The sequence below is a fragment of the Dipodomys merriami genome, unplaced genomic scaffold (assembly GCF_024711535.1).
Source record: "Dipodomys merriami isolate MVZ:Mamm:240054 unplaced genomic scaffold, mDipMer1.0.p SCAF_3, whole genome shotgun sequence".
Lineage (NCBI taxonomy): Eukaryota > Metazoa > Chordata > Mammalia > Rodentia > Heteromyidae > Dipodomys > Dipodomys merriami.
Window position 1 is genome coordinate 86,752,331 of NW_027204492.1, and position 24,548 is coordinate 86,776,878.

The 24,548-nt window shown below is 40.8% G+C and overlaps 1 protein-coding gene across 2 annotated transcripts in view; it reads left to right on the forward strand.

Annotated features, from left to right (window-relative positions):
• LOC138840388 (protein Jade-3-like) overlaps positions 1 to 22,428 on the forward strand; it is a 121,339-nt gene extending 98,911 nt beyond the window's left edge. Inside the window, exons 10-14 of one of the 2 annotated variants that reach the window (XM_070040572.1) lie at positions 3,807 to 3,923; positions 13,967 to 14,437; positions 17,073 to 17,190; positions 19,500 to 20,282; positions 21,682 to 22,428. In XM_070040572.1, the coding sequence (XP_069896673.1) occupies positions 3,807 to 3,923; positions 13,967 to 14,437; positions 17,073 to 17,190; positions 19,500 to 20,282; positions 21,682 to 21,752 (1,560 nt within the window). In that variant the 3' untranslated portion in view covers positions 21,753 to 22,428. Of the gene's footprint in view, positions 1 to 3,806; positions 3,924 to 13,966; positions 14,438 to 17,072; positions 17,191 to 19,499 lie in introns of both variants that reach the window. The other variant, XM_070040573.1, reaches the window with a different exon arrangement.
• Positions 22,429 to 24,548: the final 2,120 nt, after the last annotated feature.

Genomic DNA, 24,548 nt, shown 5'->3' on the forward strand with positions numbered 1-24,548 from the left:
TTTTGGACTTGGTGTGTTCTTTCTCTAGCACTTTTTGTTGCCTCATGAGGTTATTTACTTGAGCTGTTTCTGTTTTCTTTATGTGTGGGCTTACAGCTATGAACTCTCAGCAATGCTTTTGCTGTATCCCAGAAGTTCCATTGTGATGGGCTGGGAATGTGGCTTACTGGTAGAGTACTTGCCTACCTTTGATGAAGCCCTGGGTTCGAAACCTCAGTTCCACTTAAACAGAACAAGCCAGAAGTGGTGCTTAGCTCATGTGGTAGAGTTCTATCCTTGAGCAAAAAGAAGCTCAGGGACATTTCCCAGGCCCTGAATTCAAGCCTCAGGACTGGCAACAAAAGTAAAATAGACCCAAAGATCAATGGAATAGATTAAAAGGCCCAGAAATAAGGCCATACCCTTACAGTTATCTGATATTTGATAAGAGAACCAAAAACATGCAGTGAAAAAAATGCTCTTTAATAGTTGGTGTTGGGAAAACTGGGCATGCATATGCAGAGAAATAAAAAGTCCATCCCTTTTATCACCATGCAAAGATATCAATTAGAGTGGATCAAAGACCTCAACATCAGACCTGAAAAGTTTTTTAACTGCTACAAGAGAGAGTGGGACAAACATTAGAACTTACAAGTATAGGTAGAAACTTCTTGGAAAGAGTACTAGGAGCACAACAGATAGGAAAGAGACTTGACAAGGGGTACTCCATCAAAATAAGTTTCTGCACAGCCAAGGACATAGTTAGTAAACTATAAACAAAGCCAACAGACTGGGAAAATACATTTACCAGCAATACATCAGTCAAAGGTCTTATATCCAATATACATCAAGAATTCAAGAAACTAACCCCTCTCAAACCTAATAAACTAAACACTTAAATGGGCAAGGGAGCTAAGGAGAGACTTCTCAGAAGAAGAGGTAAGAATGGCAAAGAAGTAGAGCGCTCGCTTTGAGCTGAAGAGCTGAGGGACAGCGCCCAGGCCCAGAGTTCAAGCCCACGACCGACAAAAAAAAAAAAAAAAAAAAAAAAAGAATGGCAAAGAAACATGAGGAAATGCTCAACATCTCTAGTCATAAAGGAAATGCAAATCAAAACTACTCTGAGATTCTATCTCACCCCAGTTAGATTAGCCAACATTGTGAGTTTGAATGACAAATGCTGGCAGGGATGTGGGGACAAAGGAACCTTATAGCACTGTAGGTAGGAACATAAACTAGTACACTCACTCTGGACAGCAGTCTGGAAGTCCCCCCAAAAGTCTGTTTATAAACATAGACTTACCTTGTGGCCCAGCCATAACCACTATTAGATATCTACCCTGAACATCATGAGCCAGCATATGCTAAGGACAACTGAACATCCATGTTCATTGCCACACTATTAACAATAGCCAAGATATGCAAACAACCCATATGCCTCACAATAGACATGTTTATCAAAAAAATGTGGTACCTATCTATATACAATGGAAATTTACTCAGTCATCTGAAAGAATAAAATAATGTCATCTACAGGGAAATGGCTGAAACTAGATCAAATAATGTTGTTAGGTAAGCCTAGCTCAGAGAGAAAAACCATGCACGTTCTTTCCGATATGTAGAAATTAAATGCAGGAGACACTGGGATATGCTGTTATACAGGATTGTAGATACTTCCAAACTAATTAAAAGAGAATATTCTTAGGAGATAAAAAGGCAAAATGTCTGCATGCCTCTTCATATTTATAAAATTAGAGAGAGAGAGAAAAAAACTCCAAGTTACAGAAATAAGAAATCTCTCTTTTTTAATTTTATTTTTTGATGGTTCCGTCTTCTTTATGTATGGTATAATCAAGAGTTTATCTTCAGGGGGCTGGGAGGGAGAACTCAAGGAGAAAAGGGTGAAAAAAATGCATCAGTTGAGCTCACTGGACAAGGAAGAAAGTGAATTACACAACTGGTGGGTAGAGATAGGAGGGAGAGATTGGGAGATAATGAGGGAACAGAAGACACTGTATGAAAGGAAATGTACTCATTACCTGACTCATGTAATCCCTCTTTACATCACCTTTATAATAATAATAAAACAAATTCATTATTTTAAAAAAGTGAAATACAAACCGGGCACCAGGGGCTCATGTCTATAATCCTAGCTACTTAGGAGGCTGAGATCTGAGGATAGCAGTTCAAGGCTAGCCCAGGGAGGAAAGTCCATGAGACTCTTTTTTTTCCCAAATTTTTATTGTGATTAAGTGGTTACATAATTTCCCAAATTTCACAGTATTGTGGGATAGTGATGCTTAGTTAAAGTCACAAACACATTCTAACTTTCATGGAGCAAATTGCCTATCATAGTGTATAACATTTATGAGTTCTATGAGCTTTGCAATACAGTTTGCATTACAGTTATTTCTTCCACATTGGGTGATATGTACATTTCTTTTGTTTTGCATAGTGTCATCTGTTCCCTCTTTCCCACTTGTTCCCTCCCTCCCATCGCTGTCATTGAGTTGCTTAGTTCATTTTGGTCAGTGTTCAGTGCAGGTGATGGGTCCCGCTGTTGTATGTTTTTCCCTGATTCCCTCTAGTTCTGTCTGAGACTCTTTTATCTTCAATTATAAACACCAGAAAACTGGAAACCTTGAGCAAGAAAGTTCAGAGACAGTGCCCAGGCCCTAAATTCAAGCCCTATGACCTACAAAAAACATTAAATTCAGCAAACTTTCTCAAAGAGAAGCATTTTCTTATGGCTCCTAGTTCCCACTTTCCAGTACCTTTTGAACTATTCTAGGTAGAACCTGTGCTAGTTTGGCCATCTTTGATGGTTATTCACTTTTTAACTTGTTTCTCGTAGTCTTGCCTATATTTGTAAAATTATGTGAACTCTATTTTTCATACAGAAAAGAGTTTGTCCATCTCTTTTTTTTAAAGTATCCTTTGCTTTTTATCACTATCCTAAAAACCAATTTCACTTTGGAGCTACTTTAGCTGAGGATGTAGAGTCAGCCAATAGTAATTAGTGGTTTGAAAGATTTGGCTTTGATATGTTATCTTTATTTCAACTTATATGCTATAAATTCTTCCTTACATAAAATTTCTGCTGTTTTCCAGCAATTTTAGGCTTTATAAACCAAATGTAAAGAAATATCACTGCACAGTTTTTCTCCTTTGCTGATAAAATGAATCAGCAAGGAACATGGCTCCATCTCTAACATATATGATAAATGTTATAGGATTTGTGAATTTGAATTCTTTTCCTTAGCCTTCTCTGATTCCTAATTAAGCATGAATGTCTTTGATTCATTGATAACCATGCTCAGTGTACATTTTTACCCTTTCATCCCATATGTGAATCATTTGCATTTGTGGACACGATTGGAAGACTTGAGAAATAGTTAAGAGATAATGTTTTATTTATTCTTGGTTCCATACTAACCTTGCAAGATGGGCGCTTACCTCACTCACTGTTGTGATGTTCTGAGCCTCTTTATAACATAATTTGTGGCTTATGAAAGGAACTTTTGCAATGCCTTAGTTCTTTTTGTTTTTTGTTTGTTTTTCGCTGTCCTGGGGCTTAAATTCAGGTCCTGGGTGCTGTCCCTGAGCTTCTTCTGCTCAAGGGTAGCTCTCTACCACTTGAGCCACAGCACCACTTCGGGGCCTTTCTGATTAGTTTCTTAGAGGTGAGAGTCTAATGGACTTTCCTGCCCAGCCTGGCTTCAAACCACAGTCCTCAGATCTCATTCTCCTGAGAAGTTAGGATTACAGGAGTGAGTCACTGATGTCAAGCTTAATTCTTGTGTCTTATGGTGGTATTTTATTTATAGGTCAGCTTTGCTTGTCCTGAAAGGATGGAACCCATCATAAAGATATCCCACATACCACCCAGCAGATGGGCCTTAGTTTGCACCCTGTGCAAGTTGAAGACAGGAGCTTGTATTCAGGTAAGTCTCCATGAAAAACCAGATTGGCCATACTTACCCTCCCAGTACAAGTGTTTCATTAACCAAAAAATTACACAAGAGGCTTCCCACTCACACCTAGAGTGCTAATGTTATTCTAACCACTTCTGGAAATCACGTTTTTGAGTGTTGCCTCTAGACCATTCTGGTTATTCTTTCTGTTCATAGTGTTTGCCAAGTACAGTAGTGTACACCTATAGCTGACTACCTGTAGGCCTAGCTACTCAAGCAGTTGAGATGAGAAGATCACTTTAGTCTAGGAATTTGAAGCCAGCCTGTCTTAAAAAATGTATTTGTAGTAGTAGTTAATCTATGTTTTTTACTGTCAGAGCTGATGAGTTAACTGAACTCTTGACACCAAGCTACGATACTATTTGGGATGGAAATAAGCTAGATAGAACTGTAAAGCATGCAGTTTATGATATGGTATTATTTACCTACTAACTGTAAATGCACTTGAGATCCAAGATGATTTCGATCTTATGATAGATTATTCTGTTTTTGGGCTGAGTGACCATTTTTGGTAGGGATGCACTTGAATGGATAAAATCTGGTGGTTATCTTTTGCAAGTCACTCTCATAAGCACATTTGTTATATATTGTGGTATAAGTAAAGCTTTCTGGGACGTCTGAGGTACAGGAATTCAAATAATGAAGAAATAGTTGCTGTGGTGGCACCCAGAAGCAGCAGTTGGAAGGTAACACAAAAATAAATAAGATGGAGGGGCTGGGAAGGTGGCTCAGTGGTAGAGCGCTTGCCTTGCATGCATGAGGCCCTGGGTTCAGTTCCTCAGCACCACATAAGCAAAGAGAAAAAAAGCCGGAAGTGGCGCTGTGGCTCCAGTGGTAGAGCACTAGCCTTGAGCTGAAGAGCTGAGGGACAGCACCCAGGCCCAGAGTTCAGGCTCCACGACTGGACCCAAATAAATAAATAAATAAATAAATAAGATGGAAAGCCAGGCCACAATGGCTTAAACCTATAATCCTAGCTACTAAGGAGGCTGAGATCTGAGGATCACAGTTGAAAGTCAGGCCCAGGCAGGAAAATCCGTGACACTTATCTCCAATAAACTACTCCAGAAAAGCCAGAAGTAGGGGCTGGGAAGGTGGCTCAGTGGTAGAGTGCTTGCCTTGCATGCATGATGCCCTGGGTTTGATTCCTCAGCACCACATAAGCAAAAAGAAAAAAGCCAGAAGTGGTGCTGTGGCTCAAGTGGTAGAGCACTAGCCTTGAGCTGAAGAGCTGAGGGACAGTGCCCAGGTCCAGAGTTCAGGCCCCACGACCGGACCCCCTTGCCCCAAAATAAAGAAAAAAAAGAAAAGCCAGAAGTAGTGCTGCGTCCAAAGTGGTAGAGCACTAACCTTAAATAAAAAGAAGCTCAGGGCCAGTGCCCAGGCCAAGAGTTCAGGCCCTAGCACCAGCAACAAAAATAAGAATAAGATGGAAAGGAACAGTTGCCTCCAGAAAAGACACAAAAATTGACTTTGTAGTTTTGTTTTTCATAATGTCATTTTACTTTCTAGTCCAAATGTAATTTGGTGGCTCTGCTGGCAAAAGGGAAAGAACAACTGAGCTTCTACTCCTTAGGTCTCCTGCATGTGAGCTGCAGGTGGTTGGAGTTGGATATGCCTTCTAACTTTCTTTGTAGAAAAGGGAATATAAAATGTCAATGCTTAAGATAGTAGTTCTAGGTGTTTTTTTGTGAGGTTCCTTACTGTCATGTCATGTTCTAGACTCATCTGACAAAACTGAATGCTTCCTTTGCTAATTAGAAACTTTTATTTGGCTAACTGTTCACCTTAATTACAGCACTGTAACATATAAAGGAAGTTGTTTGTCTAGACTCTACAATGACACATTTCCTGTTTCTGTGTACATTGTCTCCTTGTTGGACCTTGTACGCGTTCCCCTTGAAAGCCAAGATTCTGTGACTCAAGTGATAGAGTGATAGCCTTGAGCAAGAAAATCTCAGGGACAGTGCCCAGGCCCTGAGTTTAAGTTCCAAGCCTAGTAAAAACAAAACAACAACAATAACATTAGTTCTAGCCAGGCACTGGTGGCTCATGCCTGTAATCCTATCTATTCAGTAGGCTAAGATCTTAATATCACACTTCAGAGACAGCCCAGATGGGAAAGTCTGTGAGACTCTTGTCTCCAAGTATCCACCAGGAAAAAAAAAAAAAACACGAAAGTGGTAGAGCGCTAGCCTTAAGCAAGAATAGCCCAGAAACAGCTCTGAGGCCCTGATTTTAAGCCCAACAGCTAACCGACCCCCAACTCGGCAAAAAAAAAAAAAAAGAACCTAAGCCTGGTGCAAGTGGCTCATAGCTGTAATCCTAGCTGCTCAGGAGGCTGAAATCTAAGGATTTTGGTTAAAGCCAGCCTTGGCAGGAAAATCCATGAGATTCTTATCTCCTATTACACAGTAAAAAGCCAAAAGTGGAGCTGTAGATCAAGTAGTAAAAGGCTAGCCTTGATCACAAAAGCTCAGGAACAGCATCCAGGCCCTGAGTTCAAGCCCCAGAACACACACACACACACACATTTTTATACGTTACTAATTAGTAACTGACTGTAGTAAGAAAACATAAGCTTTGGCACTAGCTGTCTTAAGTTTGCACTCCACCTTTTACCTACCACATTCTATGTGCCTTTCATTAGTTATTCATCTGTGAATTTTATCTTTCCGAAGAGGCTGTAAGCTCAGACTGTTTTATCCCTAGATTTCCAACACACTAATACATGGAAGACAGACAAGAAATAGTAGACTGAAGAACAGATGTATAAGTGGAACTTTCTCATGTAAAGGGCAATAGTTAATTTCATTATTTAGAATTCAGATTGTACCTATGATTATTAGGCACGTACTCTACCACTGGAGCACACCTCCAGCACTCTTTGCTTCTGTTACTTTTTTTTGTCAGGCATGGAGCTTGAACTCAGGACCTGGGCACTGTCTCTGAGCTTTTGTACTCGGGTCTAGCACACTCTACCACTTCAAGCCACAGCGTTACTTCCAGTTTTCTAGTGGCTAATCAGAGATAAGAGCTTCAACTATTTTCTTGCCTAGACTGGCTTTGAACCACAATCATCAGATCCTCCTAAGTAGCCAGCATTACAGGCATGAGGTACTGACAACCAAGCTTTTGTTACATTTTTAATAGAATCTTCATTTTTTTTCCCCAGACAGTACTATAGTCCTTGTATTTATGCTTCTCACATAGCTGGTGTGACTGACACAAGCACTGTATTCAACTTTTTGTGTATGTGCTATACACAAGCTTAAGCACTATCCCAGAGCTTTTCCACTCAAGGTTAGTGCTCCACTTTAAGCTTTTTGATGGTTAATTAGAGATGAGAGTCTCAGGAGATCTCAGATCTCAGCCTCTGGTGGCCAGCCTACACACAGCTTTTTTGATTGTTTGAGATAGGGTCTCCGATAATTTTTATTTGGGATGTCCTCAAACCACAATACTCCCAATCTAAACCTTCCTAAGTAGCTAGGATTACAAGTATGAGCCATGGTCCCTGTCATAATTGAGACAACACATTTTTAAAATAACTTATTGAGATTAAGTGATTACATAAATTTCACAGTTTTGTGGGATAATGATTCTTAGTTAATGTCACAAACACATTTTAAACTTCACAGGCAAATTGTCATTATCATGGTCTATAAAGTTTGTGAATTTTATAAGCTTTGACAATACAACTATTTCTTCTGTGTTAGGTGATATGTACATTTCTTTCCTTTTGCTTAGAGTTAGCTGTTCCCTCCTTCCCTCTCCTTCCCTCCCTCCCATCGCTGCCCTTGAGTTGCTTAGTTCATCATCATCAATGTCCAGTGCAGCTAATGGGCCTCTCTGTTGAATATTTTCCCCTGTTTCCCTCTGATTCTTTGCCCTCCTCCTAGCTTCCCTCAGATGTGCATACACGCGCGCGCACACACACACACACACACACACACCATATATGTGGTCATATATGTGGTCATATGGAGTCATTTAGAAATGATATGACAAATTGAGTGGAGGTCCTTTGTTTCTTGAGTCCTGTTTACTTTGTTATATCTCCTTACATTTTGATTTAACATCCACATATCATTTGTTCTAGTTCCATCCATTTCCCTGTGAATGCCATTATTTTGTCCTTTCTAATGGCTGCATAATATTCCATTATATATAGGTACCACAATTTTTGGATCCATTCATCTGTAGTGGGGCATCTGGTTGTTTCCATGTCTTGGCTATTGTAAACAGGGCTGAAATGAACATGATGGTGCATGTGTCCTTGTGTCCTGGTTCCTGTTGCTCAGGGTAGATGCCTAAGAGTAGTATGGCATAGGGGAGGTTTATATTTAGCTTTCGGAGGTACCTCCAGACGGCTTTCCAAAGTGGTTGTATTAATGTACATTCCCACCAGCAATGTAATAGGGTTCCTCTTTCTCCACATCTCAGCGAGGCTGAATTTAAGATGTAGGCCATTCTGACTAGGTGGTATCTCAGGGTTGTTTTTACTTGTATTTCCTTTACGTCCAGGGATGATGAACATTTCCTTGTGTGTTTCTTTGCCATGTTTATCTCTCTATAGCCCCCTTGCCCATTTATTGATTGGTTTGATAGATTTGGGAGGGATTAGTTTCTTGAGTTCCCTGTATATAATGGATATTAGACCTTTGAGATAACATTTTTATCAGTTCTAAGGTTGAATTCTACCACTTAAGCTTCCAGCTCTTTTTGCTTTAGGTTATTTTTCAGATAGGGTCTCACTGGTAGCTGGGACTGCACTACCATATCTGGCTTGTTTATTGAAATGAAGTCTCACTGACCTCCCAGGACTAACCTTGAACTGCAATCCTCCTGATCTCTTGTCTCATGAGTAGCTAGGATTACATGTATGAGTCAGTTACCATGACCGGCTTTTCTTTTTCCTTTTTTCTTTTTCTTTTTTACAATGTCATTATGTAAAACCCAGGACTTCATACATGCTAGACAAGTACCTTACCACTGACCTGTCTTCCCAGTCCAAACTTCCGAGTATATGGAATTTCATTTATTCAAGATAATAAGGTTATAAGCAATAGGCATTAAAAAGCATATTACAAGGTGGTTACATGCCATAGAAAAGAAAAATGTGGAACTCAGTAGAAAGATAGGAAATGTGAGGCAAGGAGCATGGGTTATAAGTTTAAGTCAAGGTGGTAAGGGTAGAGTCTATCTTGGAGCTAGGTAGCTTTTGAGCAAAGATTGGAAAGCAAAATAAAAAGCAATACAAATGTTCCAGACAGTAGATATGCTCCAGACAGAGGGAGGAATGGTCATTGAAAAGACTATGAGATATGAGTGCCAGCAAGATCAGAATGTGATATGTGGAAAGAGAGAGTCAAAGAGATTACATGGAGGGTGGCTTATTGGTTAGGGAAAGGGACTAGCAGACTTATTATATGTGACCATATAGCAAATATGTTAGGCTTCGTGAGTTGTATAGTCTCTTTCACAGCTACTCAGCACTACATTTTCAGTACAAAGGCAGCCACAGATGATACTTTAAACAAAGGAGCATTACTATAACTGGCTCTATTCCAACAAAACTTAAATTTCCCATGTTACAAAATATTCTTTTGACTTTTTTCTTTACTATTTAAAAATGTTTAGAATTTTTTTCTTTTCCTTCTTTTTTGTTGTGAGACCAGGACTCAAACTCGGTACCTGATGCTTTACTGGTGCTCTACCAACTGAGCCACATCGCCAAACCTTGGGAAAAATTTTTAATTTTTATGTTGTTATTATAAAGGTGATATACAGAGGGGTTTCACTTGCTTAAGTCAAGGCAATGAGTACATTTCTTTTTGGACAATGTCACCCCTTCCCTTACTCTGAGTTTTTCCCTTTCATCCCTACCCACAATTTATATAGTTCCAATACTGTGTCTAGTGAGTAGCACTGTTAGATTTGTTTGCCATTTGTCCCTCCATTTCTGTGTGGAATTTTTTAATGTAAAAACTGAACTGTAAACATAGCTTATTAGTAATTTGCCTAGCATGCACATGGACCCAGGTTCAATCCCAGCACCATTAAAAAATGTAAAAACTTCTTAGCTCACAGACAACATAAAAATGGGAGACTAGCTTCATTTGGCTTTTGAGTCTCCTGATAAGATTTTTCAGTACCCTTATAAGATTTTGGTGTGTTTTTTAAGTGCTTAAGAAGCCCTTGGCAAGTTTTGTACAGATGGGTGAAACAATTTATATGTTTTGGAAACAATTATGAGGAATAAAGATAAAATAAGATCAGCCATGTACCAATAATCATTGAAGCTGGATGATGTTATATAGGACTATCACTGTGTTCTGTTATGTAAGTTTTAAAAATTGCCTATTAACACTTTAAAAACAAATCCAAACACAAGTATTGTAGTGCATACCTCTAGTCCTAGCACTCAAGCTGTATCAGAAGGATAGAAACTTTGAGTTCAGCCTAGACTACATAGGGAGTGACAATCTGGTGTATAGGTAAGTGAGAATTGATTTTAAATACAAAACCAGTGTTCACATCTATAATCCTAGTTACTGAGGATTGAAGTTCAAAGCTAGTCCATATAGGAAAGACTGTGAAGCTTTTATCTCGTTAACCACAAAAGGCTGGAAGTAGAGCTGTGGGTCAAGCAGTAAAGTACTAGCCTTGAGCAAAATAGTTCAGGTACAGTTCAAGCCCCATTACACACACACACACACACACACACACTCACACACACACACACACACACACACACACACACACACACACACAGAAAAAGAAAACTATTTTGACAGTTTTACTCAAAATAGATTATGAAGACTGAAGTTTAGAAACCAGAAAAGCAATTAGGAGCCTGTTATAGCAATTCATGAGAAAATGGTTGCTTATCCCACAGTGGTAGGGCTGAAGGTGGTAAGAATTGGCTGGAATTTGCATGAATGACAAAGTTGGATTGAACAGGAGCTATTATAGATCAGAGAGGAGGTATAAAAGAAAATAGGTGTTAGGATAACATCAGGATTTTGACTCAGTGGATACAGCAGAATATTGGCAAGCAGGAAAACTCACTAAGCCTTAGTGTCCAAAGATGATATTGTGGGCTGGCCTCATAGAAACAGCTAGCTATCATTATGGCTGACCTTAGTCAGGTTCCTCCATAGGCCAGGCTTATACTGCAAAGCCTGAAGGCTGCAGCATAAATTCCATTGGTAACATAGGCCATCGGATTTGGCCCAAGGCCTCTAGGTAAACAAAGACAACTCTTTGGGCTGAGAGGGTATCTCCCAGGATAAATGAAGACATCCATACAAAATTTCTGTACAAGTTTTCATAGCAGCATTATTTCATAAAATCTCCCAAAGTGAAAAATACCCTGGTACACATCAGTTAATGAATGGATAAATACAGTGGAATAGGTGTTTTGGGCCATAAACAGCATTGAATTTCTAATACATGCTACAACAAGGATGAACCATAAAGTAGTGTTACATGGAAAAGGTCAGACACTGTCATATTTTATATGACTTTACATAGATGAAACGTTCAATAAGCAACTATGTAGAGATAGAAAGTTGATTAGCAGCTTCTTGAAGCTGGAAAAACTGCAAATGAGCATCAAATTTGTTTGTGGGATGAGAAAAATGTTCTGGAGTTAGGTAGTAATGATGGCTACACACACAAGGGAAGCCAGAGTTGCTCCTATATTCATTCACTGAGGCCACCAGGATCCAGCAAGGCTACGGGGAGGACTAGAACCCTAGAAACATTACTAGCCTCTCTTCTCAGGGCTCTTGGAGGTTTTTACCCTCATGTCCACTGCCCACTCTGGTCACCCTTGGGCTACCAGCTTGAGGTTCTCTCTAGGCTACATGTGCTATAATGGACTTACAGCCAGTCCTTACTACAGGGAGAGAAGGCTATTCTGGAAAAATGTCCCAAACTCATTCCCATGGCAAAAGAAAAAGGAATGTACACATGCGTACACAACCAAATAAATGCACATGCACACACACACACACACACACACACACACACACACACACACACACACACACACACACACACACACACACACACACACACACACACACACACCTCACTTTATGCACAGACAAGTTCTTCTCAAACTAATGGTCCTTCTCAACTGGGCTGAAGCCAAAAATCATTTTGATCACCTAGGGCTGATGCTGGCCTTACCTCTAGGGTGTTAGACACTGGTGGTCCTACTCAGAGGGGGCTTGCCATGTGTGAAGATTCTAAGAAGGGCAGAACAACTGCCTGCCACCCCACTAGGCAGAGAGTAGAGAGGAACTCTAGGCAGTTCTAAGAAGCCACACCAGTTCAAGGAGAGAGAATGAGTGGCAATGATAGACTCCTGGGGCCCTGGTGAAGCCGTGGACCAGACTTGTACTTGCTTTGGCCTTCTGCAAGAAGCTTACCTCTCCTTAAGGATATACACAGAAAGGAAAGGCAACCAAAGTGCCTGATACTTTTAGCCCACAAACAGGATGACTGACAGGACTGAGACTGATAGTGGCTGATGAAGGCTCTGCTAAATCAAGGCAGAAAACCTGTGTTGGGAAACAGGAAAGGCACCTGGGATGTATGGGCAGCAGTTGGGGATGCCAGGGCAGCTGAAGATGAGCTGCTTTGGGGCCACGAACAGGAAGAACAACTGGGTACATGTGCACTCCAGCGTGGAGACTGACACCTAAAGCAGCAATCTGGGTTCATAAGGGCCCTTAGACAAAAGCTGTCCTATGCCCTGTATGATGGACCCCCAGCACGGACTTCCCTCAGCTCTGCTAGGGAATGGGAACCCACATGTGCATCGGAAGTATGTGCTCCAGAGAAGCCCCAGGCTAACCCAGCTGCACAGATCTTCTAAACAGGCAGTGTCTCCTGTGAACACAAAGCTTTGTGCTTGGGAGAAAAGGAGAGGTGAGGGGGGAATTCAATACAAGGTTTTCTCCCACAGTCAAGTGCTTAAAAACACTTTCAGAGGAGGATGAGGAGGAACAAATACCACACTTGTCTTTGGAACTCACATAGAGAGACAGGCAGGCAAACCATCGCCCACACCCAGCCTACAGGACCCCTTGCAGCCACTCCTCTCTTGGTCTCCCTGCTTTCCTCACACCTCCAGGGAAACATGGGAATATATCACCATACTTTCAGATGGAAGTGTTTTATATCTGTGCTGTTCAAAATGGTTGAAATGCTACTACTAGAATTTGAAATCCAGTCTTTGTTCTTGCAAGGTACTCTATTGCTAAGCCATGTCTCCAGCCCTACATGAGCAATTTCAAGCCAGGCACAGTGGTTTACACCTGTAATCTAGCTACTCAGGAGGCAGAGATTAGGAGGATGCCAGTTCAAAGTTGGTCTGGGCAAAAAAAGTTAGCAAGACCCTGTCTCAACATTCCTATAATTTCAGATGCATGTGGGCATAGATCACAGTCCCAGGCTAACAAGGCAATAAGTACAAGAACAAAAGTTAGGTTACTTAGTTTTTTCAGCCCATGCAACCATTGTAGAACCATGGTTGCCCTGGCAATAATACTGACTTTATTTTTCATTTTTAGAAGCATTTTACTAGCTACTGTTCATTCCATAGTTGATAACAATGCCAAAATGAATGGCACAACTTCAGTCTTTAAGACCTATGGCCAAGGATTTGACAGTTACATTATAGGTATGATGCAAAAAGTAGCAGTATAAGATCACATACAAAGTAATGTGAAAGGTCCAGAAAAGAAATCACATAACTTGATTAGGAGTTAAGGAAGGTGGCTCAGCAAAACTCAAAATTCAAGGTTTAAATGCTTGAGCTGAAACCTTAAAATGGGAATTGGACACATTTTTTACAGGTAACTGGTAAATAATTTTCATGGTCATACCTTTTCTTTGTCTTTCCTTGGCTTCCTACAAGTTCAGTATATGCTTGACATAGGGCTTTCCCGGCCCCCCCCCAAATCTGTTGCCGTTAACCATCCTTTCTTCCACAGTGCTCTGTAAAAAGCTGCACCATAGCTTTTCATGTCACCTGTGCCTTTGAGCACAACTTAGAGATGAAGAGGATCCAAGATGATAGCAACAAAGAAAAATTCAAGTCATTCTGTCTCAAGCACGGCCAAAACAGGAAGTCACTTGGGGAGGTTGAGCCCTACAACCACAGAGCTGCCAAACAGAGCCAGACCAAGAGTGAGAAAAATAACGTGAGGGCACAGAAGCTTCGTGAGCTAGAAGAAGAGTTCTATTCCTTTGTGAAAGCAGAAGATGTGGCTGCAGAACTAGCGCTATCCGTGGAAACTGTGGACTTTATCTATAACTACTGGAAACTCAAGCGCAAAAGCAACTTCAACAAACCATTATTTCCTCCAAAGTTGGAAGAAGAAAACACCCTGCTACAGCCAAAAGAAGAAAATATTCACACTCGCATGAGAATGTTTATGCATCTTCGGCAGGACTTGGAGAAGGTAAGGAGACTGGCTCTGACTAGTGCATAGATCACAGTCTGCATAAAAATAGAAGGTCCTACTTCCAGTTTAAAAAGGACCACCTCACTGGGTGCTGGTGGCTCACACTTCTAATCCTAGCTACTCAGGAGGCTGAGATCTGAGAATCACGGTTCAAAGCCAGCCCTGGCAGAAAAGTCCGTGAGACTATTATCTCCAGTAAACCATTAGAAAACTGGAAGTGGCACTGTGGCTCAAGTGGTAGAGTGCTCACCTTGAGCTGAAGAGCTGAGGGACAGCGCCCAAGCCCAGAGTTCAGGCCCCACCACCACCACCACCACCAACAACAACAACAACAAAAAGAAGCACCTCAAAAGTCTGCACTCCTGGGTCTTTGCCTGTCTTCTGATTTTATTATGGTCTGGAGATATTGGGGCGCCTTTGAAATTTTGATTAGCACATTCAAGGGATTGGCAAGGCCTCATGTATATGATTTTTGTTGTTTTTTTAAATTATATATTTTTGTTTTTTGTTGGTCCTGGCTTGAATTTGGCCTGGGCACTGTCCTTAAGCTTTTTATGCTCATCTATTGCTCTACCACTTGGGGCACAGTGCCACTTCCACCTTTTCCTGTGACTAATTGGAGATAAGAGTGTCACCGACTTTCCTGCCCAGCATGGCTTTGAACCATGATCCTCATATTTCAGACTCCTGAGTAGCTAGGATTACAGACATGAGCCACCCACACCCAGCTTTAGTTTACTTTTTTGTTCATTTTGAGCCTAAATCGGCTTGACTGTATTTACTTACACAATTTAGAGACTGCAGGTTGAGGAAAGAGTGTACTTTAGGTGCAGGAAAGTGCTAGCTGCACTCTGGGTATTTTAGACTGAATAGTATGGATTGTATGTTGTGGGGCACTGCTTTCAATTATAGGAGGTAATATAAGATACTTGGCAGCATTGCTGGCCTCTACTACTCCCCACACATAGTTGTGTGGCCCGTAGCTAAGGACAGCTCCAGAGTCCTGCAAGCCTGTGGCAGTCAGAAGCACCTCAGGTTGACAGCCACACCACCAGATAATTTAACTCAGGATATATTCTCCAAGTATCCACTAAGTTAGGTGCTATTGGAGTTCAAAGGTAAACTAGGTGCTATGTTTACCCTGAAGAATCTTTACATTTATTGTGCAGTTATAGAAATGGCTAGGTGCAGGGGGGGGGGTCCCTTCTGCTACCAAAACTCCAAAAACTATGAGACCTTAAAAAATATGATTTTTGTTTTTTGCCAGTCCTGGGTCTTGAACTCAGGGCTAGTACACTGACCCTGAGCTTCTTTTTTTTTTCTCAAGGCTAGCACTCTACCACTTGAGCCAGCACCACTGCTGGCCTTTTGTGTTTATATGGTACTGAGGAATCAATCCCAAGGCTTCATGCATGCTAGGCAAGCACTCTACCACTAAGCCACATTCCTAACCTGAGTACATTTCTATTTGAACAGTTTCACCCTCTCCCTCATTTTATCTCAGTGAAATATGAAAAATTTTAAGATATACATAGAGTCCCTTTGGTATTACTATTGTTACAAACACTCTTCTAAACATTTTATAAATGTTAATCCTAACCTGCTTATGGAAGAAAACACTTAACCACCTCCATTTATAAACGTATAAACTAGATCATAGAACAGGTGAGGGGTCACCCACTGGTGACTGTGGAAACTTGACTAAACTGAAGGTATGAGCGAAAAAGCCACTTTCTACTCAGGACGCTGAGATCTGAGAATCGCAGTTCAGAGCCAGCATTAGCAGGAAAAGTCCATGAGACTCTAACCTCCGATTAACCACTAAGAAAAACAAAGTGGAGCTGTGACTCAAGTGGGAGAGCACTAGTCTTGAGCAAAATCCTAAAGGACCATCCCCAGGACCAGCACAAAAATAAGAAGCTACTTTGAATCTTGGAAGCAGACCATTCTCCTCCTCTCCCATCATTTGTATTTGGGGACTGAAAGGGAAGGCGGCTAAATCAGTAGACATTCTTCCCATTCTGATTGTGCATGTAACACCACAAAAAGAATAGACTTTTAAAGTTGGGCACAGTGGCTTACACCTATACTACCAGATACTCAGGAGGCCCCAAAGACTGAGAGGAGGCTGTCTTGATGCCAGTCTGGGAGGAAAAAGCTGGTGAGACCCCCTTTCACCACACCAGGCATGATGGTACATGTCTGAAATTCCAGCTACACAGGAGGCATAGATAGTAGGATTATGATCCAAATCTAGCCCAGGCAAAAGCATGAAGACCCTATGAGAAAATAGCTTAGAAAAAAATGACCAAAGGGTGTGGCTCAAGTAGTAGAATGCTTGTCTAGTAAGTACAAGGCCCTGAGTTCAAACCTCAAAGTTGTTGCAAAAGAAAACAGATTTCAGAAGGTAGCGTTGGAGCATTTTGCTTTTGCCACTGATTAATATGGAATTAATGCCCCATGAAATGCTACAGAAATTCCTGTGGAATTCTCTCACTGTGTGGCTCTTGAATCTAGTCATCATTCTTACCTATCCCCTTCTTCAATCTTAGTCATCTTCATTTTAAACAATTTTAACTGTCAAATTTTGTTACTGTGACAAACATCTATTTTCTGGGGATTGGTCTTTTAGGTTCAAAATCTGTGCTACATGATAAGCCGAAGAGAGAAGCTGAAACTCACACAGAATAAGTTACAGGAGCAGATCTTCAACTTGCAGGCCCAGATAATTCACGATGAAATTGCTACAGGTAAGCTGTTTGTTAAAATTGTCCTGGCAGGGGGCTGGGAAGTTGGCTCAGTGGTAGAGTGCTTGGCTTACATACACAAGGCCCTGGGTTTGATTCCTCAGTACCACATAAGCAGAAAAAAGCCAGAAGTGGTGCTGTGGCTCAAGTGGTAGGGTGCTAGCTTGAGCTGAAGAGCTGAGGGACACTGCCCAGGCCCAGAATTCAGCCCTCATGACCGACAAAAAAAAAATGTCCTAGCAAATATATAGACTCTGGTTATGTCCTTTTTAATAATTTAATTTTGTCAAATGTTCCACTTAAAATATTTTAAAGTTCTTGTCAGATATTTCATTTGCTTCTGTCCAGTCCTGATGTGAACATAGCTCATGTTATCTCATGAGGCCAGAAATCTCAGGATAGGATTGGAAACTGCAAGTCTCTAAACCCCAAACAGATGTTTGAAGCCTTTAGTTGTAGCCATGAAATTATTCTGTAATGATCTAATTCATTAAGGTATCTCAATATGGGCTGGGAATGTTGCTTAGTGGTAAAGTGCTTGCCTAGTGTACATGAAGCCTTGGTTTCAATTCCCCAACACCACATAAGCAGAAAAGGGCAGAAGTGTCACTGTGGCTCCAGTGTTAAAGTGTTAGCCTTGAGCACAAGAAGCTCAGGGACAGTGTCCAGTCCCTGAGTTCAAGCCGCAAGTCTGGCAAAAAAAAAAATATCTCAATAGTTGAGATTCCACCTATAATACTAACTTCTCAGATGGCTGAGGTCTGAGGATAGTGGTTCAAAGCCAGCCCAGGCAGGAAAGTCTGACTCTTATCTCCAGTTAACCGTAAAAAAGCTGGAAATGGGGGTATGGTTATAATAATAATAATATGATGGTGGTGGTGATGATGATGATGATGATGATGATGATGATGATGATGATGATGATGATGATGATGATGATGATAAGATTGAATATCAGTTCCTAGACAGGATTTAATTCCAGGGTTATTCACCAATAGTTTATAAAATCTTAGCCAGAAGTTAAGAGAAATATATATTATCTTTTCGTTTACTCATTAACATTTGTTGAGTACCTACTAGGGACTAAGATCTAAGCTAGACAGGATCCTTTCTTGTATGGAAGCCTAGCTGAAGTAATGACGGTCATATTCAGTAATACCTGTAGCCTCTCTGCTTCTCATTTAACACAGATAAGTAACAGCCTAGGCCACTAGGGGTCACTGAGATATGTATGCAGAATCAGCTCCTGCTAGGGCTCAGCCAAATGAGGCTTTGGGGTATTTGTGAGTGATAACAGGAAGAAGCACAGTGGTGTAGCAGGAGACAGTGATAGTATTACAGGACAATGCGACTGGCTTGCAAAGCAAGAAGAACCAAAGAACAGCAAGGAAAAGCCCCTGTGTGCTGAAGAGATTGACTTTAGACATTTGGCTTCTTATTGTAGAAGTCATAGCCTCCAAGTGGCTGGCAACATCAACAGGTGGCAGAAATGGGGGCTGTGGGTCTCACACACTGCCCATGGGAGACATCTTTGGCAAAGCTTCAATAAGATGATAGTGGCAAGGATTAAGTCCATATGCATGGATTAATTTTTGGTAGTATATATTTTTTTTAATTTGGAAGTGTTCACATAATGAAGACCTATGATCATATGATGACATAGCCAGGGAACTGGCCAAAGGTGGGAATGTTGTGATTCTTGCCTGATTCTTACATTAGAACCTCCCTGTAATCTCTACCATGGTAACTTGTACTCAGGATATTATTATAGGCTAAGAGCTTAAACTTCATGGGAACCACCCACGTCTAATGACAGGTTACAACATACATGTACTCTTCCTGACCAAAACCTGTGCTGCATGTATGAGGAAGGCCAGGAGAGAAGGGAGGGATAGGATCTGAGATGTCCATGTTCAAGACATGTCTGTAGCAGTGCCATGCATTGCCTATGCTTGCATGAACCGGGACACACAAGTAGACAGTGTCAATTGCAAACCCCTGCTAGTGACCTTGTATTTGGAGGGGAAAGAGGCAGACTAGGGGTACAAGGAGCAGCATACTAGTCTTTGTAATCCTTTTACAGATAGGGAAAAGAGAGGTAAGGAAGTTGGGAGCCATGGAACAGAGTTGCACTACTGAGACTACTACCCTTCACCCCATCCTCCAGTACCACTTTCACCACTTACACCATTACACCGTGTTAGGTCTTTGATAAACACTAGGAAGAGTGGGTACATCAACTCCCTCTGCCACAAGCACATAAACTATTACTTAAATCAGTTGTTAAAACAAATCATTCTTTTCCATCTCAGGATCTCCTTTGACAGATGCACTGGAGAACGCACTATTTTCCTCACCATCAAAAGTTGCCTTAAGTTCGGGGGCCAGACCAATACCAGAAGATTGCAGAAATGGCACCATAGAGACTGATCATCGACCCTGCTCCCCTGACAGTGGCTTGCTTACTCTCAGTAAAAGAAGCCTACAGGTGCCTGAAGAGCCACTGGACCTGCAAGTGAAATCGTCTACAAGGCCTCTGCTAGAAAGCAAGAATAAGTGCTTGCTGGACAGCCACAACCATTCTCAGAATGAAGCCAACAGTCCCAGTCCTCAGAAATCTCCATCTTCTGAGCTTTCTCATGGGCCGTCAGTGGAGGTGGAGAAGTCTCCAGTCTTTGAGGCTGTCCTCTATGGACAGTCTCGTACCAACAATGGAAATAGTGAGCCTAGCCCCAAGTCTGCCAAGTCAGATGGCCTTAAGGACAATCTGCCTATGAATGTCATCCAGGAAGCTAGTGCTAGTGAGATGCTTGATAACCAGGAGCCCATGGTAGGCTCCCACTTAGCTGGTCAGAGTAGCTTTAGAAAATCAACTGTGGAAAAATTCACATCCTTTAAAGAAACCACCAAAAAATGCAGAAGGAGCACTGAGGGCCCCCAATGCTATGTGAAACCAACTAAGAATATAAATCCTAATGATCAGTTCCAGGGTAGGAAGCTTCTTAGGCCATCCTCTGAGAAAGCTGCATATCCAGAGACCGATGGTTATTGCCCAGATTTGGAACTGAGTGATTCCGAGAGCGAAAGTGTTGGAAGTAAGGAAAAAGCCCTTGTAAACAAAGATAACTCAGACAAGGAAAGCCCTCCTTAGGATTCTGAACAGGATTGCCATAGGGAAAGTGAGGTACATCCTTTTCCCCATGGTTCAATGCAGAGATGATTAGAAACTGCCAGTAGTCCAATATTTGCCCCAGTTACTGGGACAAATCCAAACACCAAAGGATTCTGGCATATATTAGGAGGACATACAGGAAAGGGGAATTTTTTCCACAGTAAATTGAATTGCAGTATTTGAAAAGGTTTCAACTCTTTTAATTTTTACAAGCACATAGTAAGAATTCCAGATGATGTCTGGAGGTTGGTTTGTCAGAAGTTGGTTTGGAAACAGTTAGGTCCAGAGTTATTTGCTCAGTGAATACACAGGGACAGCTTTCTAATTACATTAACGTACTGCTAAGTTTATGTATTAAGGGTCCTTACATTGCTAGTGGTCTCTCTTTATGTATTAAGGGTCCTTAAATTGCCAGTGGTTTACAAGAGACCATGATTATCAGACACTAAATCTACTTACCATTTGAAACTACAATATGATTCCCAGAGCTCCAGTCTCTGGAAAGTTTCTAACTGTATTGGTGTCTGTAAACCCTCTTCAAAGGAGAGACTAGGAGAGATCATCTTTGTCAGATACTGTCAAGCTCACTATTCTCTTCCTTTGCTTTCAGAAAGGTGGAGTTCTCCTAATGCTTGAAGTGTCCAGTGCCTGTTCTTAGACCTGCTTGTTGGGGACACACTCATAACTCTTTTACCCAGCTAACTAGCATAAAAGGCTCACTTGTAATAGTCTTTACCAAAGTACACATGTACTACTTCCAAGGAAGATGCTCTGATTCTCTGTTTAGGGATTTGTGAAGAATCCCAGTCTTTCCCGAAGTGAGCTAATTTCTGGGATATTTGTACCAGATCAGGGTTTTTGTGTTGTTTTCGAATGAGTTTGGCTGACAGTTTTTGTATTCCTCCTTTAATGTTTATCAAAAATTTTATTGAGGTATAAGGAAAATATAATGAAGCGCACAGAGGTTAACTATTCTTATTTGTTTTAATTTTGAAACATTTTTATTTTCAAACAATTTGAATTCATGTGTTTATTACATGGATATAATTTAGCTTTGTGTTCGTTTTTTTAATCCAAGGCAATTTTCCAAACAAAAAGGTTGGAGCCATTTTTCACAGGTTCTTTGTATACCCTGCTCCAAAACTCTCAGCCTTGGTTCCGTCTTTCTAGAGGAAGAGAATAATTACACTTCAGGGGAAGGGGTGAAACACGTTTGCTTCCATTTTAAAAAGGGGGCAAAATACAAGTTTTAAAATGTGAGGTAAACTGGGATGTTCAGCTCTCTTGTTGTTAGTCTTAAATCAATATTCTCTTTTTTCTAGCTTGGAAAAATGTAGTGACAATTTTCAGACAGAAGAGGCCATTTTCAATTTCTAAAGTTTTGTACTGGTGAAATAGCCCGGCTCTGATAAGGTGCCAGTGAGTGAAGCCTACGCTGGTTCGGTGGCTACAGAAAACTCAGTGCACTTTGCTTCACCCCACTTTTGTTATGACTTTGTCAAAAAAGGTTCTTATGCTTTTATCCCTTTCTGGAAACTTCTGTGTTTTACCTGTTGCTTGGCTGTCTTCAGGATATTTCTTCTGTACCTATGTACAAGTGTGAATATGCCATGACATGCATGATGTAGAGTTTTTGAATGGAAAAATGGTAGCAAGAACTTGCCCCTATACCTGACTAGTGGACAAAAATTTTACACTTTGATGGTAAACAAAATTTAAGAAAATTATGTTGAAAAGGCCTCTTGGTATTAGAGGCCAGTATAGGATTTTATATTCATCCTGTCATGCCTTTCCATTTTGTGTGCATGGGAAAGAAAGCAATTGGGAACAATATGCTTCACCCACTTTCCATATGCAATGCTATGGGAGAATGTTGACTAAGCATCATTTCAATCAGGGAAATACAGTAATAATATTTTTGCAGCATTTTTCTAAATAAATGAAGGAGTCTTCCATTGTATATATTTCAACTGCCCCAGATTGCATTTGCTGCATTTTGTTTGAAGTATTACCTCTTGCCTTTATTAATTTTTATCTTAGAAAGTCTGGTTTTTTGAGATATAACTACAATCTGTTTTCAGAGTTACTTTTTTTACCAATACTTTTTCATTAAATTATGAAAATAATTACTGTCATTTTTTATTTTAGCATACTTGTTTTAAGAAAATCTTACTGTGTTCCTTTTATACTTAAAATTATATTCACTAAGAAAAATTAATGATGGGGAGATAAATGAAGAGGAGGAATTGAGTTTTTAGAAACAGAGGAATTGAATGTTGAGAAGCCCAAATTGATTATAGTGGCACATATCTGTAGTCCCAACACCCAGACGGCTGACTAAGGAGGACTGTTAGTTAAAGGCTAGCTGAGCTACATACCTAGGCCCTATCTCAAACAAGCAAAAAAAGACAGATTCATGATTCATATCAATACAGGGGGCCAAGGAAAATTCTAGGTACTTATTTGGGCTTTACCCAAAAACTATGATTTCATCAGGCTGGGAAGACAAAGACCTTAGAGTCATCAATAGGAATCACCAGAGAGATGGGTCCTATCTAAAGTGACAAGGTTCAGAAAAATTCAGTAAATTGAGGATCATATAAGTAAGTATTCTTTACAGTGTTTGTTCCATTTGGAGTCCTCTACATATAATAATATAGGAATTATGTGATATCCTGGGAGGTACTCAGAAGCTATCATAAATATTTTCATTATGTTAGCAAAGTGAACTGTGAAAGGTCATTGGGTAAATCAATAGTGATGAAAGCGTTCTCCCCTTTTTCTTGTCTTCCCTACAGGTGAATAATACTTGGTTTTTGTACTTCATTCTAAAGAACTGAAACTACAGTTTGTTAGCCATAACTAGCCAACAAACCCAATTGGGTTTATACCAATGTGTACATTTCCACTGAAAGATGAACTTTGGATTTTATTAATACATTAGGCATCATGTATTATGTTAATACACAGCAATCAGGAGGTCAAACAGGGCTGCCTGCAGTCTCTGGGCCAAAATTTGTACAGTTGTCTTGTCCTCCAGTCCTCAAAGATGGAATGTAACACATAGGCAAAGACCAGACTAAAGGTCACTTTCAAGACAACTACTTGGGCTGAGTGCCAGTGGCTCAACTTGTAATCTATCTATTCTGGAGAGTGAGATCTTAGAATCAAGGTTCAAAGCCATTTGGGGCAAGCAGGTCTCTCACACTTACCTCCAGTTTAAGCACAAAAGAAAAAGCCAGAAGTGGAACTTTCCAGTGGCTCACATGGAGCACTAGCCTGGGAATGTGAGCCACCTTCCCAGCTCATATATATTAATATTTTTAAAGTAACTTTTCCTTTATAATAAAGACGTATCACTTGGGATTGTACGTCCTATGCAGAGCTTTGAAGCTTCTGGGAGTTCCATTGATTTTTCTTCCTCATAGACTGGAGCAGATTCTATTGCTGAAAGATGTCGGGATAATTGTCTTTAAAAATGAGTCAAGTTGGGGCTGGGAAGATGGCTCAGTGTTAGAGTGCTTGCTTTGCTCTATTCCTCAGCATCACATAAGCAGAAAAAGCCGGAAATGGCACTGTGGCTCAAGTGGTAGAGCGCTGAGACTTGAACTTAAGAGCTGAGGGACAGTGCTCAGGCTTAGAGTTCAGGCCCCATGACTGACCAAAAAAAAAAAAAGTTAAGGAAGCTTACAAATCCAAAGTCCGATATTTTGCTTTTTCATTGTTGCTAAATTCTTATACCTCATACTTCCTAAATGCATGAATCATCTTGATAAACTTGGCCTTTTCATCTTGTTTAGGTGGATTGAGCTGTGAACATTTCTCGGCCTGACTATCCCAAAACTTGAGAGTCCTTCTCTCCCCCACACTACTCCTTTCACCCTTTCTCCATTTCATATAAGATCAATGATTAGTTCTTAAAACAAGGTAGTGAAGCCTGGAGCCTGTGACTCATTCCTGTAAACCTAGCTACTCAGCAGACTGAGATCTGAGGATGATGATTCAAAGCCAGCCCAGGCAGGAAAGTCCATGAGACTCTAATCTCCAATAAACCACCAGAAAACCAAAGTGGCAGTGTGGCTCACGTGATAGAGCACTAGCCTTGAGCTGAAGAGCTCAGAGACAGAGCCCAGGCCCAGAGTGCAAGCCCCACGACCAACCACCCCCCTCCAAAAAAAACCCCAAACTA